Here is a 19,395-nt window from a genome sequence, read left to right as displayed (position 1 = left end):
TGATGCGGCTGCATGATAACAGCAATGAAGATAAATCACCTCAAAAGTAGGCAATAAGCCTTTTAGCTCTTTAGAGCAAATCAGAGCTATTCTGAACAGCCCACAGACGAAATAAATGGCTGTTTATCTTCATTTACAGATACTGTGGAGAGGCACAGCATGCAAATTCACTGGCCTGGGGAAGCAGCTAAGGTAGCGCAGGGCTTTCTGCTCTAAGAGGAGAAAGGAGGAGACTGTCTCCTCCCCACCAGCTTTGCCAGCCTTTGCCACTGTATCCATCACAGTATTTTTCCTTTAAAAGAGATCACCATAAACAACTGCATTCCCTGCAACTGTCACTGCTAGATCTGCCACTCTGCTGTATAATAATAAGATAGAAGAAAGGACTTTATTAAATTCTCATCAAACTGTTAACCAAATATTTAATGCCTAACACCCTAACATGTCTCTCCTAAAGTAAGCAATATGAGAAAATCATCTGCCAGCAGATGATGTAAAAGATGTTTTGAATTATTTGGGTTTTTTTAAATCTTTCCCACAGGAAATAAGATTTGTGGTTTTCTTCTGATGGGAAGAGCTCAGCGTCCTTATCAGGGCTTATCCAGGTGTTGGTGGGCATGTGAGATTTGCCCAGAGAGCTCGTTCACATTTTGTCCTGCAAGCAAGGTGCTGTCTTAATTATCACCAGGGAACGCCACAAACATGAGCTGAAGGCAAGCAGATATTGTGCAGCAGCTCAGGGGCCTGCTTCACCTGCCACCACTGCCTCTCTGAGAGAGAAAAATGTCTTGAGTAATGGACACAAACTCTTTTTTCACTCCCATGTGTTACTTACCTGCATAGTGGCCAAGGGAAATGTGACACAATTGCTAAAGATGATAAAAATTTATACCTATGAATACATCTTTTTTATTTGTTTGGTCTCAGATTTTTCCCCTGCTCACAGATGCAAAAGAGCAATCCCTGTGTATATGCATAACCAGCTTATGTAAAAGCCTGACCACTTCAGGTCTGTGATTGTGTTTTCTTTGTGTTTCTGGACAGCAGAAGGCAAGTTATTGCTGCTCTGCTTGCTTGTAGTATTTTTGTCATTGGTATCAAACCCTGCAATTCCTTACTGTTTTCTAGTGAATTTGCTTCTCAGGAATACTTGCTTGATAGAACCCCTTTGGTAATTTTATTTTCAGGTTTGTTCTTGCTCTCTTGTTCACTCTTACTGTTATGATACCACATCCTCTTGTGGGTCAAAAGCATTCTCCAGTATGAAATGCCATGAAATGCTCTTATCTAAAGTGAAAGAATCAGGAGGAGGAGGCAGATATATTGGTAAGATAAAAGTAAACATTTAATGCCACTATAGTTTGATTTTTTTTCCAGACATCATATTTTTGACAATGTTTCACACCTCAAATACCACAAAAGGGATATTTTTTAGCCAGCAAACAATAAACTTTACAATTTTAATGGCAAAAGGTTCAACACATTTGTTGACAAACTTGGAAATGGCTGTGACTTTCCACATTTTGAACTTGTCCTCATGCTGTTCTTTCTCCTTTTTTCCCCATAGAATTTAGTTGATAATATATATATATACTACTGATATATCCTCTCCTGGAATTGCCCAATGATGGGACGAGAATAAGTACTACTTCTATCAGTTTCTCTCCTCCTTAGTCCTATTTTATACCACTGTTATCATGAGAAAGAACATAGCCATGGACAGAGTGAAATGGATTTAGCAAACATACACTTCAATGCATAGCACTTAGATAAGCATTTCCAACCATGATGTGTAAATAAATTATAAAATACAAGCAACTCTATAAAACAAGAACATCCTGAGTTTACAAATAAATTATATCCTTCATACATAGAATATGATGTGGATGTGGATGTTAGTAACCAGCAGTTTCAGCTATGGGTGGGAAAGAAGTAAAATGTAGAAAAGTTAGTATCTATGCATACATAAAACATATATGTATGTGTGCTACATGTAAATACTCACACACATACATATACAATAAAGAGGGTGAATACATCCATATCTATAGTATATAGAGAATATGTAATATAGCTGAAACTGCCTCAAGCACCAATTTATTACCATTATTATAAAGTTTGCTCAATATTTAAGTAGGACCACTCAAAGTAAGATGGTTTGGGTTGTGTTTTATTTCCTGTCCAGGAGGGTTTGAAGGTAGTTTGTTTGAAACACTGTAGCTGAATGCTACTGAATGCTACTATTTCAGCTACTTTCAGCACCTCCATTCTTTGCAGAATCATCATGCCCTTTGTGAGCTTCAAAAGTTTGCATAAGTGAGCACGAGACTGCCCTTCGTGAATTTGGTGGCAAAAGGGTGCTAGATTTCCAAGGGAATTTTTTTGTGTGTGTTTGTTTTGAAAGGTTACTTGAGAAGGAGAAAGAAGAAAAGATAAAGACAATAATAAAATGGTTTATTATTTCCAGGAACAGGTATGGAAGCTCAGATAACCCTGGGATGAGCGCACAATAAATGCAAGAGAGAGAGAGAGATTATTAACTTTGCATTGACAAATCATTCACAGTTTTGTTTGCTGTGGTTATTTGGAAACCTCTCACAAATCTTAGGATAGCTAGCAACAGCCAGCCTTGTGTCTTCAAAAACCGCTGTGTGTTGCCAATGCAAAAGCCTGTGGAGTTACAAAACTCAGACCATGAGGATATCAGGATTAAGCGAGGTATGCCACCATCCACGGATTTGAGAAGAAATGGCTCTCTCTGTGGTCATCATCCACTCCTGTTGGTATTTAATGATCTCTGCAGTGAGCTGGTGCATCCAGATGCTGTGCAACCATCCTTCCCATCATATGAACTGGCATCAAAAGTTGCTCAGCCTCTGGCTTAGGAGAATTGAATTTGTTTCTGCAATGCAGAAGCTTCAATTTACAATTTTAACTCTATTAGGACTAGTCAGGAAACTTCACAGACCACCAAGAGTCCAGGCTCTTAATTGATGTAACTATGCTGTGTGCCTCAAGCATATGCAGAACTTGTTCTGTTAAACAGCTGAGATTATGAAATATCTTGCTGTAATTTCATGACACTCTGAAATATAGAGTAGTTCACCTGGAATACTTTTAGAGGCTTTAACAGGTTCTACATGGGAACTGCAGCAATTTGGCTACAGAAGAACCTGGGTAAGAAAAAGCCTTTTAAAGAAGCCCTTGAAAGAGTTTCAAGCATAAGCTTTCCCTATAGTGTGGCATAAGTTAACTTCACCCAGGTGAGTGCAAGGGGAAAGGTTTTGTAGGCAGGCTCTCCTTGGAGGAGGGAAGGGGGGTGGTGGTGTTGCCACCTGTGAACAGCTCTGCCACTTCGCCTCAGCAATGTGCAAGGGGGCCATCTCAGGCTGTGTGTGTGTATTTATTGGTGCATGTACAACTTTTGTTTCTGCAATGATTTTTAGCTCATTAAAAACGATACAGCAAAATTACAAGCATTTGTAAAAGGTGATTTTTGTAAAACAGGCTCTATTTTTCAGCTGTCATCACATTTGAATTCCATGCCATGGGTCCCTATTTTAAGACCAGTCATATTATTGAGATAAATGAAAAAAGTGGAGAAATAAACCCATACTTCAAGACAGACTTTTCTGTGAGCAAACATGGGATTTGATATGTATTACTCCCAGCATCACTCCCAGCTCTCAGCCTCTATAATTGCCACATTTAGACATAAAAGAAAAAAATGCCAGTGTGTATCTTTGATCCCTTTTTGTACATTCTATGCAGCTTTCACTAAGAATCGTGTCAGAGGATCATGCCATTGCTTTGTTACAGACACTATTTTATGGACCTGCAAGTTTCAGAAGCTAGGATTTATGGCAGTGGGTCTTCTTAGACTGGATCGAAGACAGATGTTCAGCAAAAGCCCTGTGTGGCCTTACACAAAATGAGAGAGGGTTAAATAAATAAGAGTATCATGATCTTCTACTATATAACTAATAGTAAATACCCCCAAAAATGGCAGGTGGAAGAATTTTCCTCACAACTGGGTTTACTTTGTAATAACTCTTCTGATTCCTGAAGAAGGCAACTGTGCCTCAGTTCTATCAGAGTAGGTGAGATGAGAAGAAAACCTAAGAAAGGAGAGTATTAGTTTCCTTCTTTGTCCTTCTGTAAAGTAATGCTTTGGATTACTTAGATCTGAATGAATTGACAAGGAATTGTTTTGGGGCAAATGGAAGGCATGCATGGCAAAAAAAAGACGTGTGACAAATGCACCAGGAATTAGGGCTCTGCCACACTATTCAGAGCACAAATTGACCCAGCTTCCAGACCCAGAGCAGCTTCTGCCTGCTGTGAGAGCTGACACAGAAAAGAAGGATGTCTGAATCACCCTAAGCACAGCCGAAGTCTCCAGCCTATGGTTACGCTTGAATTTATGGCTATAGAGCAACTCTTGTCCCTTGTATGGATAAGGTTCATGTCTGGCAGGAGCAGCAATTCCCAGGAAGCGCCCCCAGGTGCCGGAGGGGACGTGGAGCAGTGCTGGTGTTCCACAGTCCTCTCACAGCTCGACAACGAAGAGCTGCCATCTCCTGTGACGCGTGCGAACAAAGCATTAACCTTCAAACCTAATTACATTAACACTGCTGTTTCCTGCTAAAGCTGTCCCAGGGAAATAAGATTGATTTCTGAATGTGAAAATGATTAGGCATTACATTCATGTTGCTCTTGTGTATTTTGGGCTACATGACGCCTTTTAAAAAATCAGCATAAAAACAGCATTATGCTGGCAGTGCCTTAAAGAATGGGGCTTCCTGAATGACTTGTATGTATCTTCTCTAAAATGCTGGCTACTGCAAACTGAGATCACTTTCATAATAAAGTCCTGAATGCTTTATGTGTTTTGCAAATACTTGAGTTACAGTAATATAAATTTTGAAGTAAAAAGCTGTTTTCAAGAAGATAATGTTTTATCATGTCAAATCTCCACTAATTTTTCCATTCCTTTTTTTGTATTAAGCCATCACAATTCTTAAAAACATAGTGGCAAATTCTGAAATGAAATGACAGAAAGTCAGGAATGCAAATGGATTTTAGAATATCAATACCAGTATATTATGGGAGTTAATGGCTACTCTAATTAGGTCCACAGAAATAAAATATTTGTAAGTACTGCAATTCTGCTCAATTAGTACATATTTTTTAGTACGCTGAATTCATCCCTGGTGTAATCAGTTTGATTTCAGGGATCAATTTTTGTCCATTGTGATAAACAGGGTGAACATATGCTCTTACTCTTTAAAACAATGGCTAGGTACACGTGCTTTTTGCTATGCCTCCTAAGCTACGGAAGTACCAAATTGAGCATCAATGAATAATTGAGTTACTGAGGGTGAGGACTATTACATGCAATAGGTATTTTATAATAGCTCTAAAATGTGTCCACTTGGTTTATGGAAGTATCACCACTCCTGTCTAACTCATGGACTGTGTGCAGGGATGATTTCCTTGGCTCTCTGCAGCTGTACTCAGTCCATGGGACCCTGCAGAGAAGAGATGGCCTCCAAAGAACCAATACACAGTAACTGCTATTGAAATTGCTATAAAGAGAAGAAAGCCAAATAAATTGCATTTTTTGGGGTGATTTTCAAAGTTGGTTGGGTATTTTTCTTTGAGAGAGAAAGGGATGTGTCTTTAATGCTTATAATGTAAGTTTCATGATAGGAAATTGCTGTGGAACAGACTAGAAAGTGACTTTCACACAGGACCTTTTTTCCTTTCCAAATAATCCTGTAGATTGTAAGTAGAATTTTCTACAAAATCCAATGACAAAGGCAACAGAGTGAGTAAGATTCATTTTTACAAGTTGTAGAGCACTAAAATAAAATAAAACTATACAAATGTTACTTCTGCTTTTTAGAAAAGCTTTTCTGTTCACCTAACCACTAGAAAATCTACCAGTATTGTTTTGCCATTGGGACTTGCTGCTTGGGGTATTGTAAGATGGCATTGACGCAATGGTGCAGGTAAAAGAAGAGTTGCAGTTAAGTACAGCAGTTAATTGATGCACTTTGAGTATATTAAATAATAGTATTATTTCCTCATAAGCAGCAGGAGGGTAGCACAAATGTATGTGAGAAAGGAAATTTTCTGAATGTGCTTATTTCAGTATAGAGGAATAAGAAACTTAATTCAACAAAATAATTCTTCATGCTTGTATGTAATTTAAATGCGGTTTTACACGTTTGTTTATGAAATACAAAGGATATTCCTTCCCACATACTGTGTTGTAGATAAAGAGGCCAACTAGTAGAATAACTGGATGTGTAGGGAGGTGCAGACCCTCGTCCTTTTGATGTCAATGTGATTTTTGCCATGGCTTCAGGTACTGAGGATTAGTAAAGATGCCATAGGCAACATGCTTGAAGTGCTGCATCTACTCATTTGCTTTCTTTCCAGATGTGCTGAGCTGAGCAGAGCCTGCACTCCTCAGGTACATCTGTGAGTATGGACACACTGGGCCAGGGATCAGAAGCTGACAAAACATGTCTTGCAGTGGTATATGTTGTAAAGAGGTGAAGCTAAATGTCATCAGTCATAGTCTCAAGAAAGAACAAAGCATTCATTTTTGGACTGATAAACATGGGAACCCTTAGCCTAGAGAACAATTTTCCAACAAGTTATTAGCACCAGGAAAAGGGGTTAGGATAAAAGTACCTCCTCATTCATAACTCCAGCCGGTACAAAGCAAAACATATATGAACAAGAAAACAAGTTATGGGGCTTGGCTCAAATTGAAAAGATATTTACTTCACAGTAATGTCACTTCTCTCTCATACACTGCAAAACCTGCAGGCTGGGAAAATGATGGTGTTCTCCAGCATATAAGAAAGTACAGAACAGCATTTAAACAAACCTTATTCTCTGCTTGAAATATGTTTGTGTCATCTGGGAAAGCTGAATTTCTCTTTGAGTGGCCTTACTCTGGTAACAAGAAAAGACAGTTAACATTTATTCATATGTTGTACTGATTAGGAAATATCTCTACAAACACAAGTTACTTAGAAACAGCAAGTCTGAAATAGGAGAAAACACCAAGAGAAAAACGAGCTGTAAATACATTTCAAAAGTGTATGGTTTTTTTTTTCCTTTTTCTTTTCTTGACTAGCACCATCTGTACACAATAAAGTATGAACATAAATGTTTGGATAACAAAGATTTGCAAGGCACTTGAACAGTTTTTCCGGATAGGTTTTCTCTTAATGAACCTCTCAATGGAAGTCCCACAACCACCTTTCCTCCTTCCTCAGCTAATGCAGGGAAAGAAGCGTCTTCTGCCAGCAGTTCTTATTTACAGACATGTATTTAAAAGGTTCCACAAAGTGCTCTTTTAGGCTAAGAGTATCAACAACCTTCTATCTCCATTTTCCATGCTTGTTCTGTTTGTTTTTTAATACTACTCCACTGTATAGTATAGCAAATCTCTCATACACACAGCTGAGACTTGACTCCAACCTTCATCCTCATTCTTTTGTCTTTGGGATGCTGTTAGGAAGGGAAAAGGAGGATGGCAGAGATGTGCATTGAAATTCTCTTGAGGTTCATCCTTTATCGGCGTCTAGAGGTGATGTCAAAACAGGTGATCATCATGAGATGGGCCTTGCAGAAGTTGACACGGTTTTCCAAACGCTCAGTCACACATTCCAGGGCCTCCAAGTATTCCAGAGAATCCAGCTCAAATACCTGCTCCAGATCAACTGTGAGAAAGAAAATACACAGATAGGAAAAGTAGATCATACTTAGTGATGAGCTAATTCAAGTTTGCAAACTCATCAGTACTATATACAACATCACCTCTGGCTTGCCATTGTCTTTAAAAGTTGCCTTTTCTGTTTAATGATTATTAAAGTGACACAGCAGCTCACCCACAGTGAAGGATACATTTCAGTTGCATTGGATGCTTTCTGGAGCGATCTGCTCTGCCATCCTCACCAGAACTGCAGATGCCTTTGCTGTGCTCCATCATCCTCCAGCATTTCTTGAATACTAAGCATGTACTTTCTCCCACATTCTGGTGACCAGAAAGAGCTTTAAATAGCTGCTCTCTCCTGGGAGGGCAATCCCTTTGTTGAATTCAGAACTTGAAATTTAAAACAAACCTCTAGGCTTCTTGTTCCTCTCCCTATTCCATGTGATTCCCACTAGACCACTCCAGCAAGGCAAGGGAAGGCACACACATCAACACAAGTGCCCAGCAGCTTCCATGGAAGCCAAGTGTGAGATACATTGTCTGAGACAGCACTGCCCATCATGTCTAGTTCCTGATGTCTCTGCAACCCTTCAGGCTTTCTGCACTTACCACATTGGAATTAGAAACAAAGGCATCACACAGTAAGGGGACAGCAGTGCCTAGCAAATTCTCTCTCTTTAAAATTGTCCTTTTTAACTCTCTTCCTTTATAGTGTTCCTGAAACATATACTGTGGTTGTTTTGCAGAATGTACCAATCTGGTGTCAACTTAAAGCAGCTGCTAAAGGAAGAGTTAGGATGTTGTAAGGAAATACATCAGCCAGCCTCCTTTTGCCACTTGCAATTATCCTAAATAAACTATAGCACATTTTGCTTTTTTTTTTTCTAGAATTCTTTGATATGAACTTATCTGCTTGCTAATACTAAAAAATTGTTGTATAAGTACTGCAGTACTCTTTATGGTTTTTTCCTTAGAGGTGATGAGGTCCTTCTTCCATTTGAATGTGAATGCCATTTAAGCCCTCTGAACTTTACACATCTATAGTTATAAAAAATGGGCCAAATTTCATTTCATTTCATGTAAGCCCACTGCTGCCAAGGGACAAGTTTGCTCCACAGTGTTGTTTTGTGGTAGAAGAGCAGATTTATAATATTGCTCATATGTTTGAGTGATCTGAGTCCAAAAGAAAAAATCTCATTTTCAGGAGCTGTGGACTGAAACACGTGAACGTTAATCTACCAGTGGCAACATCCACCACTAGAATACTGTACCATTTCAACCTTCAGCTCTCAGGCAAAAAGGATTGTTCAGTTCTACTGTTAACATTTAATAAGAGTTATAGAAACTAGTTCTTGAAAGACAGTCAATCTACAACTTGCCCTCAGGTCCTATGTTGGTTCATTTTAGTTTACAAACAGTAGCTTACATCTCACTCTTACCCAACATTTCTGCTTCCTTCCATCTCCCCTATTAAATAAACCAAAGGAAAGCTATGGGTTCAGGCAATAAAACAATGCTCTTACATTCACTGAGCCACTTATTAGGATCCAGCATCAGGTACTGTTTGGTCACCTCCAGTTCTCTCATTAACCACTCATACTTGGCCTTGACCTCAGCGATTCTCTGCTGGCGATGCTCCAGGATTTTCAGCTTGGCGTTGAAACATATCACCTCCTGCCAGCCAGGAAAAAGAAGCAGGTAAAGAATAGGTGAAGAGGAGAAGAAATGTCCAGGTCCATTCAGTGAAATGATCTCCCAATCAATAATATAGACAATGAGCCATTTATTCTGGAAGCTTATGAATCACTGCATGAAATCATCCATCATCTGCTTTATTTTTATTGCTTTTGTTTGGTTTTCATGTTTTCCATCAGTGAGCTTTGGAGACTTTGTAATGGTAGTTAATAATAAGCCATAATAATTAATACCAGGCAGCATCTTGAAATTAGATTAACTGTAGGAAAACAGTTTGGCTAAGAAAATCTAAGCTCTTGGGAGTAGAAAATCCATTGCTTGCTGTATTGAAAGCCTAAATACACCCCTGTGCTTGGTGCGTAAGTAGTGCATTAGTCATATTTTAAAATAAGAGAACTGGTAGCAATATCAAATTTGAAACATCCTTAAACAAAGGGAGTATGTTATGAAAAGCTCTAGCAATTCATAGTCATTAATAAAGAAGATATATTTTCTGTAAAGCTCTGGAGCACAGTAACAGCATGAGGTGGAGCGCTGGAGACAGCCAGCCTGGCCTCACATGACTTCTGAGGGGTGGCAGCCACAAAGACGTGCAGCAAATGAAACCATCTGTGGACTGTGCTACCCTCGCTAGTGTGGAAACAATTCCAATAACAGAACTATCCTCATCCAAGCGAAGGTCTCAACACTGTTTCACAATCTCCTCTGTAAACAAATCTGCAGCGGGTGAAGTGCAGTGGAAACTCCGCTGCAAGTTTCTCCAAACATCACAAACAGCTTCAACAAGTGTCAGAGGCTAGGAAGAAAAAATGCCTTAAAATAATAATGAAGTCTATAATCCATCGTTACTCTAAAATACTTAACGTCAGATCCTCCTCCCAATGGTATGTTTTAAGCGCTGACCTTTGCAATTCACACCCACCAGGAGATGACATGGATGGCACTCACCTTGCTGTCCCCACCTCGCCGTCGCTGGAGCCTCTCCACATCATCTATCTCATAGACTTTGATCTCAAAGGGCTCCCCCAGCCCCCTCTGCCCGCTCCGCAGCGGCCCATCCACCCAGCGCACCCCGGGGCTGTTGGCAGGCTTCCTTGCTGGGGAGGCAGCGTCAAGGGATAAAGCTGGAATAAGCCTCCTCCTCTGTGAACCTGCCAATGGAGAAAGTGCCACTGCATGTTAGCACAGCTATTGCTTCTCCTTTCCATTGCAGTACAAATGATGTATGTCTGGCCCTCTCAGACACAGAAGAAAATGGAAGGAAAATCCTGAGAGGCCACAGGAGCTGTAGCTGCAATGTGCAGTGCCCACCCTCCATGAGTGACACCCTCAGTGCTCCTAGGTGCCTGACTCCAGGATCTGGCACTCAGAGGGCACACACCCCCTGAAGCTGACAGAGCCTGTGTCTGCTCCCCATTGATTAGGTGAGCCAATGAAGGACCCAAGCCAGCAGGATGGAACTGCTCCAGCCTGGCTTTCCTATCTCTTTACTGCTACTGACCCTTACAGTCAAAAGACAAGCATTAGCCAGCCTCTGCAAAGTGCCTGCCACATAAGATGCCAAGTCAGGGCCTACAGTAGAGCAAGGAGGAAAAAAATGTACGTCCCTGGTGTAATGGCAGTGGTTTTTTGGAAAAAAGAACAAAAACACACACACACAAAAAATCAACAGGTTGCATTTCCTTGCTTGGTTTAGTACAATCAGAGCAATAGCGTGGTTGGAAAAAACAAAATGAACTCTAAAAGTTTTGTAGCTGACACAGAGTCTTCCCTAAGACACAGCAGGAATAAAAAGGATGGGAGAAGCCAAAAACAAAAGCTGGAGCCAGCAAGTTTGAATGAAACTATTAACTAGTTTTCTTGGCTGCAATTACATAAGTGATGCCAGCCAGCAGGGAAGAGATGCTGAATGATCATGCAGATTTTATTTTAAAAATAAGATAAAATAATTTCTAGAAATTTCCCACATTACATTTATTGAGACTTGAATGTAAATAGTTTCAACATGTCTGTCAACTTGGTGCTTCAATAAAAGCTAAAAAAACACCAAAATATCTATTGATTGCCTAATTTTTGGATTTTCAAGTAAGAAAGTATTGCTTAGTTTCATTCACGGGAGTCTGCTTCTGTGCTGAGAACTAGTCACATCTTATCCCATGATTTCTGAGTACAATTATCTGTGCTAGAAACCAGTAGGTTTGTGTTAGAGACAAGTAATTAACAAGTAATTCTAGCTTTAAAATGGATGAGAATGATCTATCTAGTCTACAGAGCTTTTATTTGGATACATCTGAGATAACCCAATGCAGGAGAAAGAGAGCACAGCCAGAGCTGATTGACACAGTTCTGGGGAGACAGGGAAATCTACAAGGCCCCTTCATACCAAACAACCTGAGATTGCCATCGTGTGACACTTATTATAGCTGTGTTTGTTGCTCAAACTGCAGCCCGGCAAAAAAACTCATGCCAGAACAAGTGAAGCCTTACAAATACCAGCAAGCAGGAGTTATTTTAGTTCTCTGGTACCAGTCACTGGAAGACAATGTCAGCATTCCCTTACCTTGAATGCATTTCAGTTAATCTCTAGATTAAACTGCCTGATCAAGAGAAGAGTCAGATCTTGATAAAAGGAAAAGCAAGACCTGAGCCATTACCATAGCCAAAGCCTGACAGCAAGAAGACAGACGGTTTGGGAAGATCCCAACAAACTGTGATTCTAAGGGTGACTCCTGTCACCCTTAGAAAGAAAGAGTGACCAAATGCTGGGAGCAGCTGCATACTTGAAGGGAGGTGAGAGAGCATGGTGGACTATTAAATTGTATTACATGCAGGGAGAGAGCCTGAAATAGGCTCAGCCCCTCCTGGGAAACAAGTCCTCCACTTGCTTAAATGGGAAGGGCCCTGAGTATCATCTAGTGTCACTCAAGATCAAAAGGATTCAGGCATTAAATAAGTTTTTTAATACTTTTGAGGCTTTTGGCCATGGTGTCTTACAGAAGCGGTTTCTCAATTTTTTGTCTGAGTGTAAATACAATCTCTTTGACAACTTTTAGAGCCAGCAATATCAATAGGCATCAGATCTGACTTTCTGTTTAATACATCCAGTGTTGGTAATTATTTTTTCTTTCTGCCCCACAGTAATGGTCACATCTCCTTTCCTGACATACCTTAAGACTAGCTCTAGCATTTCAAGGAAGCAGCTGAGCGGACTGGAAATTCCTTCTGCCCAGATCTCCGTGCATGGCTGGATTACAACTAAGTGCCTTTTTCCGTGATGTTTGAATTTCTTCCTCTTTCCCCTACTGTGGCTGTTAAAATCACCTTCTTGTGTAATGAAGCACTTTTAAACCACCCCACTGGAAAAACTGTCTCCAGCCAGAGTCAAAGTCCAAGTCTAAGACTCTCTAGAAATGCAGGTGGATGGCTCCAATGCACCTTGCCACAAGAACAGCAAAAGGGTCCTTCTTTGAGCAAAGCAAAAAAGATTGCTGATGTATGAACTAGAGGAGTGATGGGAATCTTTTTTCCATTTTGTTCCCATTCATATCCATTTCGCTCAATAGGAAGTAGAATCCTGCAGTGTAGAAGGAGGGCTCCAACCTAAGGCTTCATTTAATAGCACTTGGCCCTTGGGAGAGGGACAGCTGAGAGTGCAGCAGTGGCAGGAGACATTAACTCATGGTGTTTTTCTAGCCAGAGCTCGTGTCTGGGTTGCCTGTGAGTTATGACAACAGGGCAGGCTGCAGCTCATGGTGCACTGGGGCAATGCAGCAGGGCAGAGCTGCCTCACGCAGCCTCCTTGCCACCCTCTGCCCAAGGGCTCCTCTGGGACACAGGTGACCTGCACAGGGCTTCCAGGGGGTACAGCTGTGTGAGACACAGAGGAGAAGGAAAAAGAGAGATGTCTGTTTATCTGCACCTTGAATGCTGACTCTGGATGATTTATCTGAGGCGTAGAGTGCTTTGAGGAGAAATTAAAGTGAAACATCTTCTTCCGCTTTCCAGTAAGGTAAAAGTGGATCTAGTTTGTTCTAAACATTCACTGATTAATAGGCTGCTTATTAGCCAAATTACAAAATATAATGGTGCCATTTGACAGGAAGCTCCTGACACTCTCCATTTAGTCTCTGGTTTTTATTTTATCTTACCTTAATTGGGGTCAGTAAGGAGATACAGCCTAAGCAGAGCTTTGGGGTGAATATCACAAAGCAGATGACAGCTTTCTCATCACTAACAACACACAACAATTAAATTTTTAAAATTAATGCAGTTTTCCATTCATATAGAAAATATCCATCTGAAGTCCCAAATTTATTGGGTGCACTTGATGGAGTTAGGATCTCATAAATTTTGACTCTATAATAAATAACATGCTTTGTTATTACAGCATGTAATACAGCATGGGAATTATAGCCCATCACTCCTCTGTTCCCTATGTATGACTTGTGAAGAAAGTGGGCATCCAGGGAGCTCAACAGGAGCAGATCTCAGCACCCTTCCACCTCTGCCCCACCTTTGCACCTCGGCAAACTGGCTGACCCTCCCACCATGTAAATAGAATTCATTCCTCCATTCAAAAAAAGAAATTTATACCAAAAATCAATCTGAAAGAAACACAGTAAGATGAACCCAGGGTAAAATAACTTCACGTTAATTTATGACCATGCAGTATGTAAAGCAAAATGTAAAGCATTTGCTAAATGCCCTGAAGGATATGTTTTTCACTTAGTTTGAATTTACCCACTCTCAGAATAACCCCTCTTGAACCTAGCTTGAGTATGAATAACCAGGCTGTGAAATAGCCATGAAAATACACAGGATATAAGATTTGCTTTTGCAACAGATCTACTGCTCTACCTTAAGCCATAGGTAAAGGTTTGACCAGGTTAAGATAAAGAGAGTAGCACAGCAGTGAGGGCATGCAGTGTGAAAGTAGATCTGACTGAAGAGTGGCACTGAAGCTACAACACATTTCAGCAAAGGTAAGCCCAGAGGAGCCTTAAGGTGTGAGAAATACAGACCAAGGTACATGAGTGTAACTTTAAGGATAAAAAGGCACACTGACCTCAGCAAAATTGCCAAACTGCAAAAGGATGTGTGCTCATAAAAGTATGTTTTGACCAGGGCAAAAGCTCTAAAAAGTCTGGTTTTGCTTAAGTTCTATATATTTTGGAGTGTTCCCCTTAGGCTTCTTTCCAAGCACACATTCCAGATTGAGCATCTTTTCTGTGAAAAAGGTAAAGGCAAAAACTGCAAGTACAAAATCTTAATGAAAAACAGTGTGATGCGTATCTCTTCAAAGCAGGATACATCCAAATGGGATGCTAAACAACTGCTGTCCTAGAAATTTCAAGGTGTTTCAAACAGAAAATGAAACTGTAACTTGATATAACAACATTTCAGAAGTTTATATTGTGTGCTCAAAGGCGGGATGTGGAGCCAAAGCTATTCCCCACAGCATTTAATGTTATGAGATGCAAAATTGCCTTTCTGTACAGAATCTGTTCTTCAGCATTTTGGTTTTTCTCACCAGACAGTCCAAGGAAATTACAAAAACCAGACCTGGCTAACTAGAGCAATACCTCTAAGCTATTCCTTCTGTGGCTCCAACAGCAATAGCACCAATGTCAGTTGTAGCATCAAGCTTCTCTTACTAGCAGAGATTATCTATCCTCTTTCCTCTGCTGCTCCTCACTGTCTGACAACAGGACTCCTGCTCTGTTTGAGTCTAAACTGTGATGCTGACTTTGCCTCTCATTCTTATTTCCTAGTGGGATCTGCCCTTATGGTCAATTGTCCATGACTGAACCAACTCCTCTCCTTTCCTTTGACCTCCTTCCTCCTAGCTCATTTTATTGCCAGAGCATAGCACACAGCTATTCACTCCATGGATTTTCATACAGTGTGCACAGTTCCCCTCTTGAAGGGGAGGTCATTGCCCGTGTTTTCAAGTGGAAGGCCTCTCTGATTATGTGGGGATTTCACCAGAGGTATTTAGGGTTCCCATCTTGAGGTCAGTACTCCAAACACCAAAGAACCAAGGTCTATACTGCCAAAAAATCCAAATAGCAATCACTCATCCTCACAACTCAGATTACACAGACTGCATAGAAAGGACCATGTTGCACCCAAATACCTGGAATAGGATACACTGAGAAGAGCCATTATTCACAAGAAAATTTGCTATGTCCATCTCACTGTAAAATAATTCAGGCTATATTCTGTATTGACAGATATGCAGGCCCACTGTTGTGAATTGATAAGAAGTACGAGGACACTTGAGGCAAGAAATCACTTGCTTCCTGTTTATTAGAATAAAGCAATGCTTGTTTATAATATTCCATCCACATCCATACTAGATATGTTGTTTCTGTATTGGTATAAGGAATATGCTGATGTACATCCAACTTCTAATTTTTTTCCATCAACACAGTTCATTTCTATCTACCCAGTTTATTTCTTAACCTTGCTTTCTGAATTACTGTCTTATTTTTAAAGGAGCTTTTCAGGGCAGTTTAGAGCTGGTGAATGAGCACTGCTGAAACCAGATCAGAAAGCAGCCCTCCTGCAGTGTGGCAGGTTGACAAGTAATCTGGGAGATGCTCCAGGGAAGATGCACATCACCCACAATTCCTAGCAAAAAAATCCCAACCAGAGTCTCTTCTAAACATTTCTCTCTCTTCAGGCTGGATTTTGGTTTAGCAGGCATTTGTCAGCATTGTGGCATTATTTAAGGTGGTTATTATTACTATGGTACTGAATTGAAGAGCTGCTCCAGTCACATGGATGGCAAAGGCACAGTCAGGAGGGGGAAGGGCTCTAAAGCCAGAACATTAGCTCCCACCAGGACAGTGGTGGAGGCACTCCAGCGAGCCAGTTCTGTGGCAGTGTCAGGAGCAGGTTTTATTTACACCCAGCCTAATGGTGTGCGAGTCAGTCATGCATGTTACATGGAGCCTTCACCGTGCACAATAGCCTGCTGCCACTTCCTCTATTAAATCATTCCTATGTTCATGTGGCTGAAAGCTCAGTGCTGGCATGCAGTAGTCAAGCGTGTAAAAAATGATTACTCTGATCCCTTTCAACACAGATTTGCTGCATGAAATGGCCTGGCTTTGACCTGGGAAAATCAATGCTGTTGTTTTAATGAAAAAAAAAAAAATTGAAGCTGAAGCCTGCATTTCCCTTCCCTCTACCCGCCCCAGGGCTGTCCAGTCAGCAAGTCACATGCATGAAGTGGTCACCTGCATGCAAACAGCATTTACTCCTATAATTCTAAACATCCTTTGTCATGGTAAAAGCACAGTACAGGATATCAGTTAGCTACCATCACTTGTAAGCAAGTTAAAGTAGAAGTGCTGGAGGTGTCCTACAGCTTTCTGATGCAAAGGGCAATTTTCAGCTCCCCACACTGTGCCTTAGGCAGTCTAAACACCAACCAAATTCCTTTTCACTTGGATTCAACAAGAAAAGCTCAGACTCTCTTTGTTGGTGTTTTGCTTCGTCATTATCATTTTGGCCATGTTTCAAAATGTGATGCTTTGCAATGTTGGTTGGAGACAGACTTTCACAATTTACAGTCCTTAGATTCAGCCTCTGGCTTTTTCTGCTGCTTTCATAGAAGGAGCTAAGTGCTTCCAGAGAGTAAATATGTTCAAATACAGAGTTTTCAGGGTTTTCCAGGAACCTCTAAATCTCCATCTTTAAAACCATCCCATCAGTGAAACCCAGAGCACACTAGCATGAGGAAAAAGGAGGCCAATTGTAGATAATTAGTCATGCCTTAACAGTCTGTCTTTTTATTAAAGTATTTAAAATCCTGTAGCAATTTGCTTTTTGGTGTTGAAAATTAGTACCAAGAAAGAGCTGCAAGGAGTCATGAAACTTTACTATCAATGTCATCAAATGCTGCAGCAGGAATCTTTAATTATCTGCAGTCAGAGAGTTCCCCATGCAAAGAAGATGAAAGACGTGCACAAGCACACACACACACACACACATATCCTATCCTGGACTGACAAATGCAGGGTTTTCCAGATTCTGAGATATGCAGCTCCAGCTCAGGGCATTGCTTTAAACTTCAGGAATTCAACCTTTGGAAACCTTGATTTTTCCCCAGTCTTGTTTCTACTTGGCCTGGCTGTCAATAATATCTCTTATGTTTTTGTTTTCTGATGTTCACTGATACTTAACATTCAGGAAAATGTTAAGTACCAGTGGCCCTGACTGACCCAACTGGGAAGTGCTTTACTGAGAAGGACTTTATACCCAAAGTCTGATGTCTTTGAGCTCCCTCCTTCTGTCTCACATCTTTTTCTCATGCCCCAGTCCCAGGAGAGGGCCTGTGCACACCAACTGCAAGGCAGGAGTCCCCACCAGCACGCAATGGCCGCTGCTCACCTGCTGCTCCCCCAGCCCTGCTTGGTCCACAGATCACTGCCCTCAGTGTTTCACCCTGCCGCTGGCAGAAGCCCCAGCACCAGCAAAGCTCCAAGCTCAGACTCAGCCCCAAAAAGCCTCAAAACTAGAGGAGTCAAAGGGATACCCTCCTTCGCAGAAGTCTGTCCTATCTCAACAGAGGGCTGCAGACATGACAGACTGAAGCCTGTAGGTCTAACTCAATGTTACATGGGATGGGGACTTTCTTAGGTATCCAACCCTATCTCACAGGGAACAGGAAAGAAAAAAGCTTCAGGAAGATCAGTGTAATCTCCACAAAATGCCTTGTTTATGATGAATTATCTCAGAACATCTCCTGTTCTGTTGTTCCCAGGGAAGGAGGTTTCCTTACAGACTATTGAAACAATGTAAGGGACAGGAACGTGTAAATATAGGTAGGAGAGGGCAGAAAAATCTGGAAACAATACATTTAAAATTTGTAAACAATACATTTATGGATGTAACATGAAAATGCAAACAGGATTGGCTTTACTGGATAAACCTTATTAGAGCCTGGACTCTTCCTCTGCTATTACCTCACAGTGGGTGAGACCCAGAGTTAACACCAAGGCTCCATCTCTGAAATCATCCAGTCACGTTTTGCATTGAGAATTATTTTAAGGCAATGTCCACATACATCCAAACTCAATAAAAGATGCTAAAATCAAACCAGAAGAGCAAAAGGCAGGAAGATAACACTTTTGATCCAAGGACCTTGCTATTACTTTTTTTTTGTACCAGCATTATCTACTTTTATGAGCTGGTAACAAGAGAACACAGAAATTACACGAGTTGCCCAAGGTGATACAGCGAACCAGCAGCACACCAGAGAATACAACACAGATCTTGCAAGCCCTAATTTGCTGCCCTGCCTGCCTCCCTCTCATATCTGTTGCACCCCTGGGATACAAATGGAGCTTTGGTAAAAATGAAGTTCAACCAGAATGCACTTCCTGATCACATACAGGAGTATGTTTTATAAAAGCATCCTTATCACTGCCTTTCCATAGAGTGGCACTGGGCCACCACACTTGGAATTTCTGAGGAGTTAAAAAAATAATGACTGCTGCAACGGGTAACTGTACAAACTATGCCCTGACACTTCAGTGTGCTCAAGACAGCACTGCCTACCCAAGACAGAGGAGACTGGAGCCAGAGACAAAAATATGGCTGAGATGGCAATTGTTTCTTACGGGGAAGGGCTAATGGAGTGGACAAAGAAATGGAAGTACAATGTAGTTGTACAGATGACTGCAGGCAAAGAAGGAAGAAGGGCCTGCCACAAAAAGAAAATAGCAAATGGAACTCTTGTTTTCCACTGCTCAGCAAGGGCAGAGGAGGATGTATGGCAAAGTCAGATGTGGTTGTGGTTAGGAGTTGAGGGTGCCTGTAATTCAACCTTGGATCTGGATCTCACTTGGCTAAGGGCATTGGGCAAGTCAGTAACACTCTCTGTCTTCATTTCTCCATCTTAAAATGGGGTCTGGAATAATACTTATACCACAGGGTGGATTAAAGAGAAG

General features: G+C 41.0%; 1 protein-coding gene across 1 annotated transcript in view; it reads right to left on the bottom strand.

Annotated features, from left to right (window-relative positions):
- Positions 1 to 1,321: 1,321 nt before the first annotated feature.
- LOC132325699 (kinesin-like protein KIF26B) overlaps positions 1,322 to 19,395 on the bottom strand; it is a 269,005-nt gene continuing 250,931 nt past the window's right edge. Inside the window, exons 12-14 of the mRNA XM_059843282.1 lie at positions 10,382 to 10,584; positions 9,262 to 9,412; positions 1,322 to 7,745 (exon numbers count right to left, since the gene is read on the bottom strand). Of these exons, the coding sequence (XP_059699265.1) occupies positions 7,597 to 7,745; positions 9,262 to 9,412; positions 10,382 to 10,584 (503 nt within the window). The 3' untranslated portion in view covers positions 1,322 to 7,596. The remainder of the gene's footprint in view (positions 7,746 to 9,261; positions 9,413 to 10,381; positions 10,585 to 19,395) is intronic.

The sequence above is a fragment of the Haemorhous mexicanus genome, chromosome 3 (assembly GCF_027477595.1).
Source record: "Haemorhous mexicanus isolate bHaeMex1 chromosome 3, bHaeMex1.pri, whole genome shotgun sequence".
Lineage (NCBI taxonomy): Eukaryota > Metazoa > Chordata > Aves > Passeriformes > Fringillidae > Haemorhous > Haemorhous mexicanus.
Note: the sequence above shows the minus strand (reverse complement) of the source record. Positions and strands in the feature narration are given on the sequence as shown.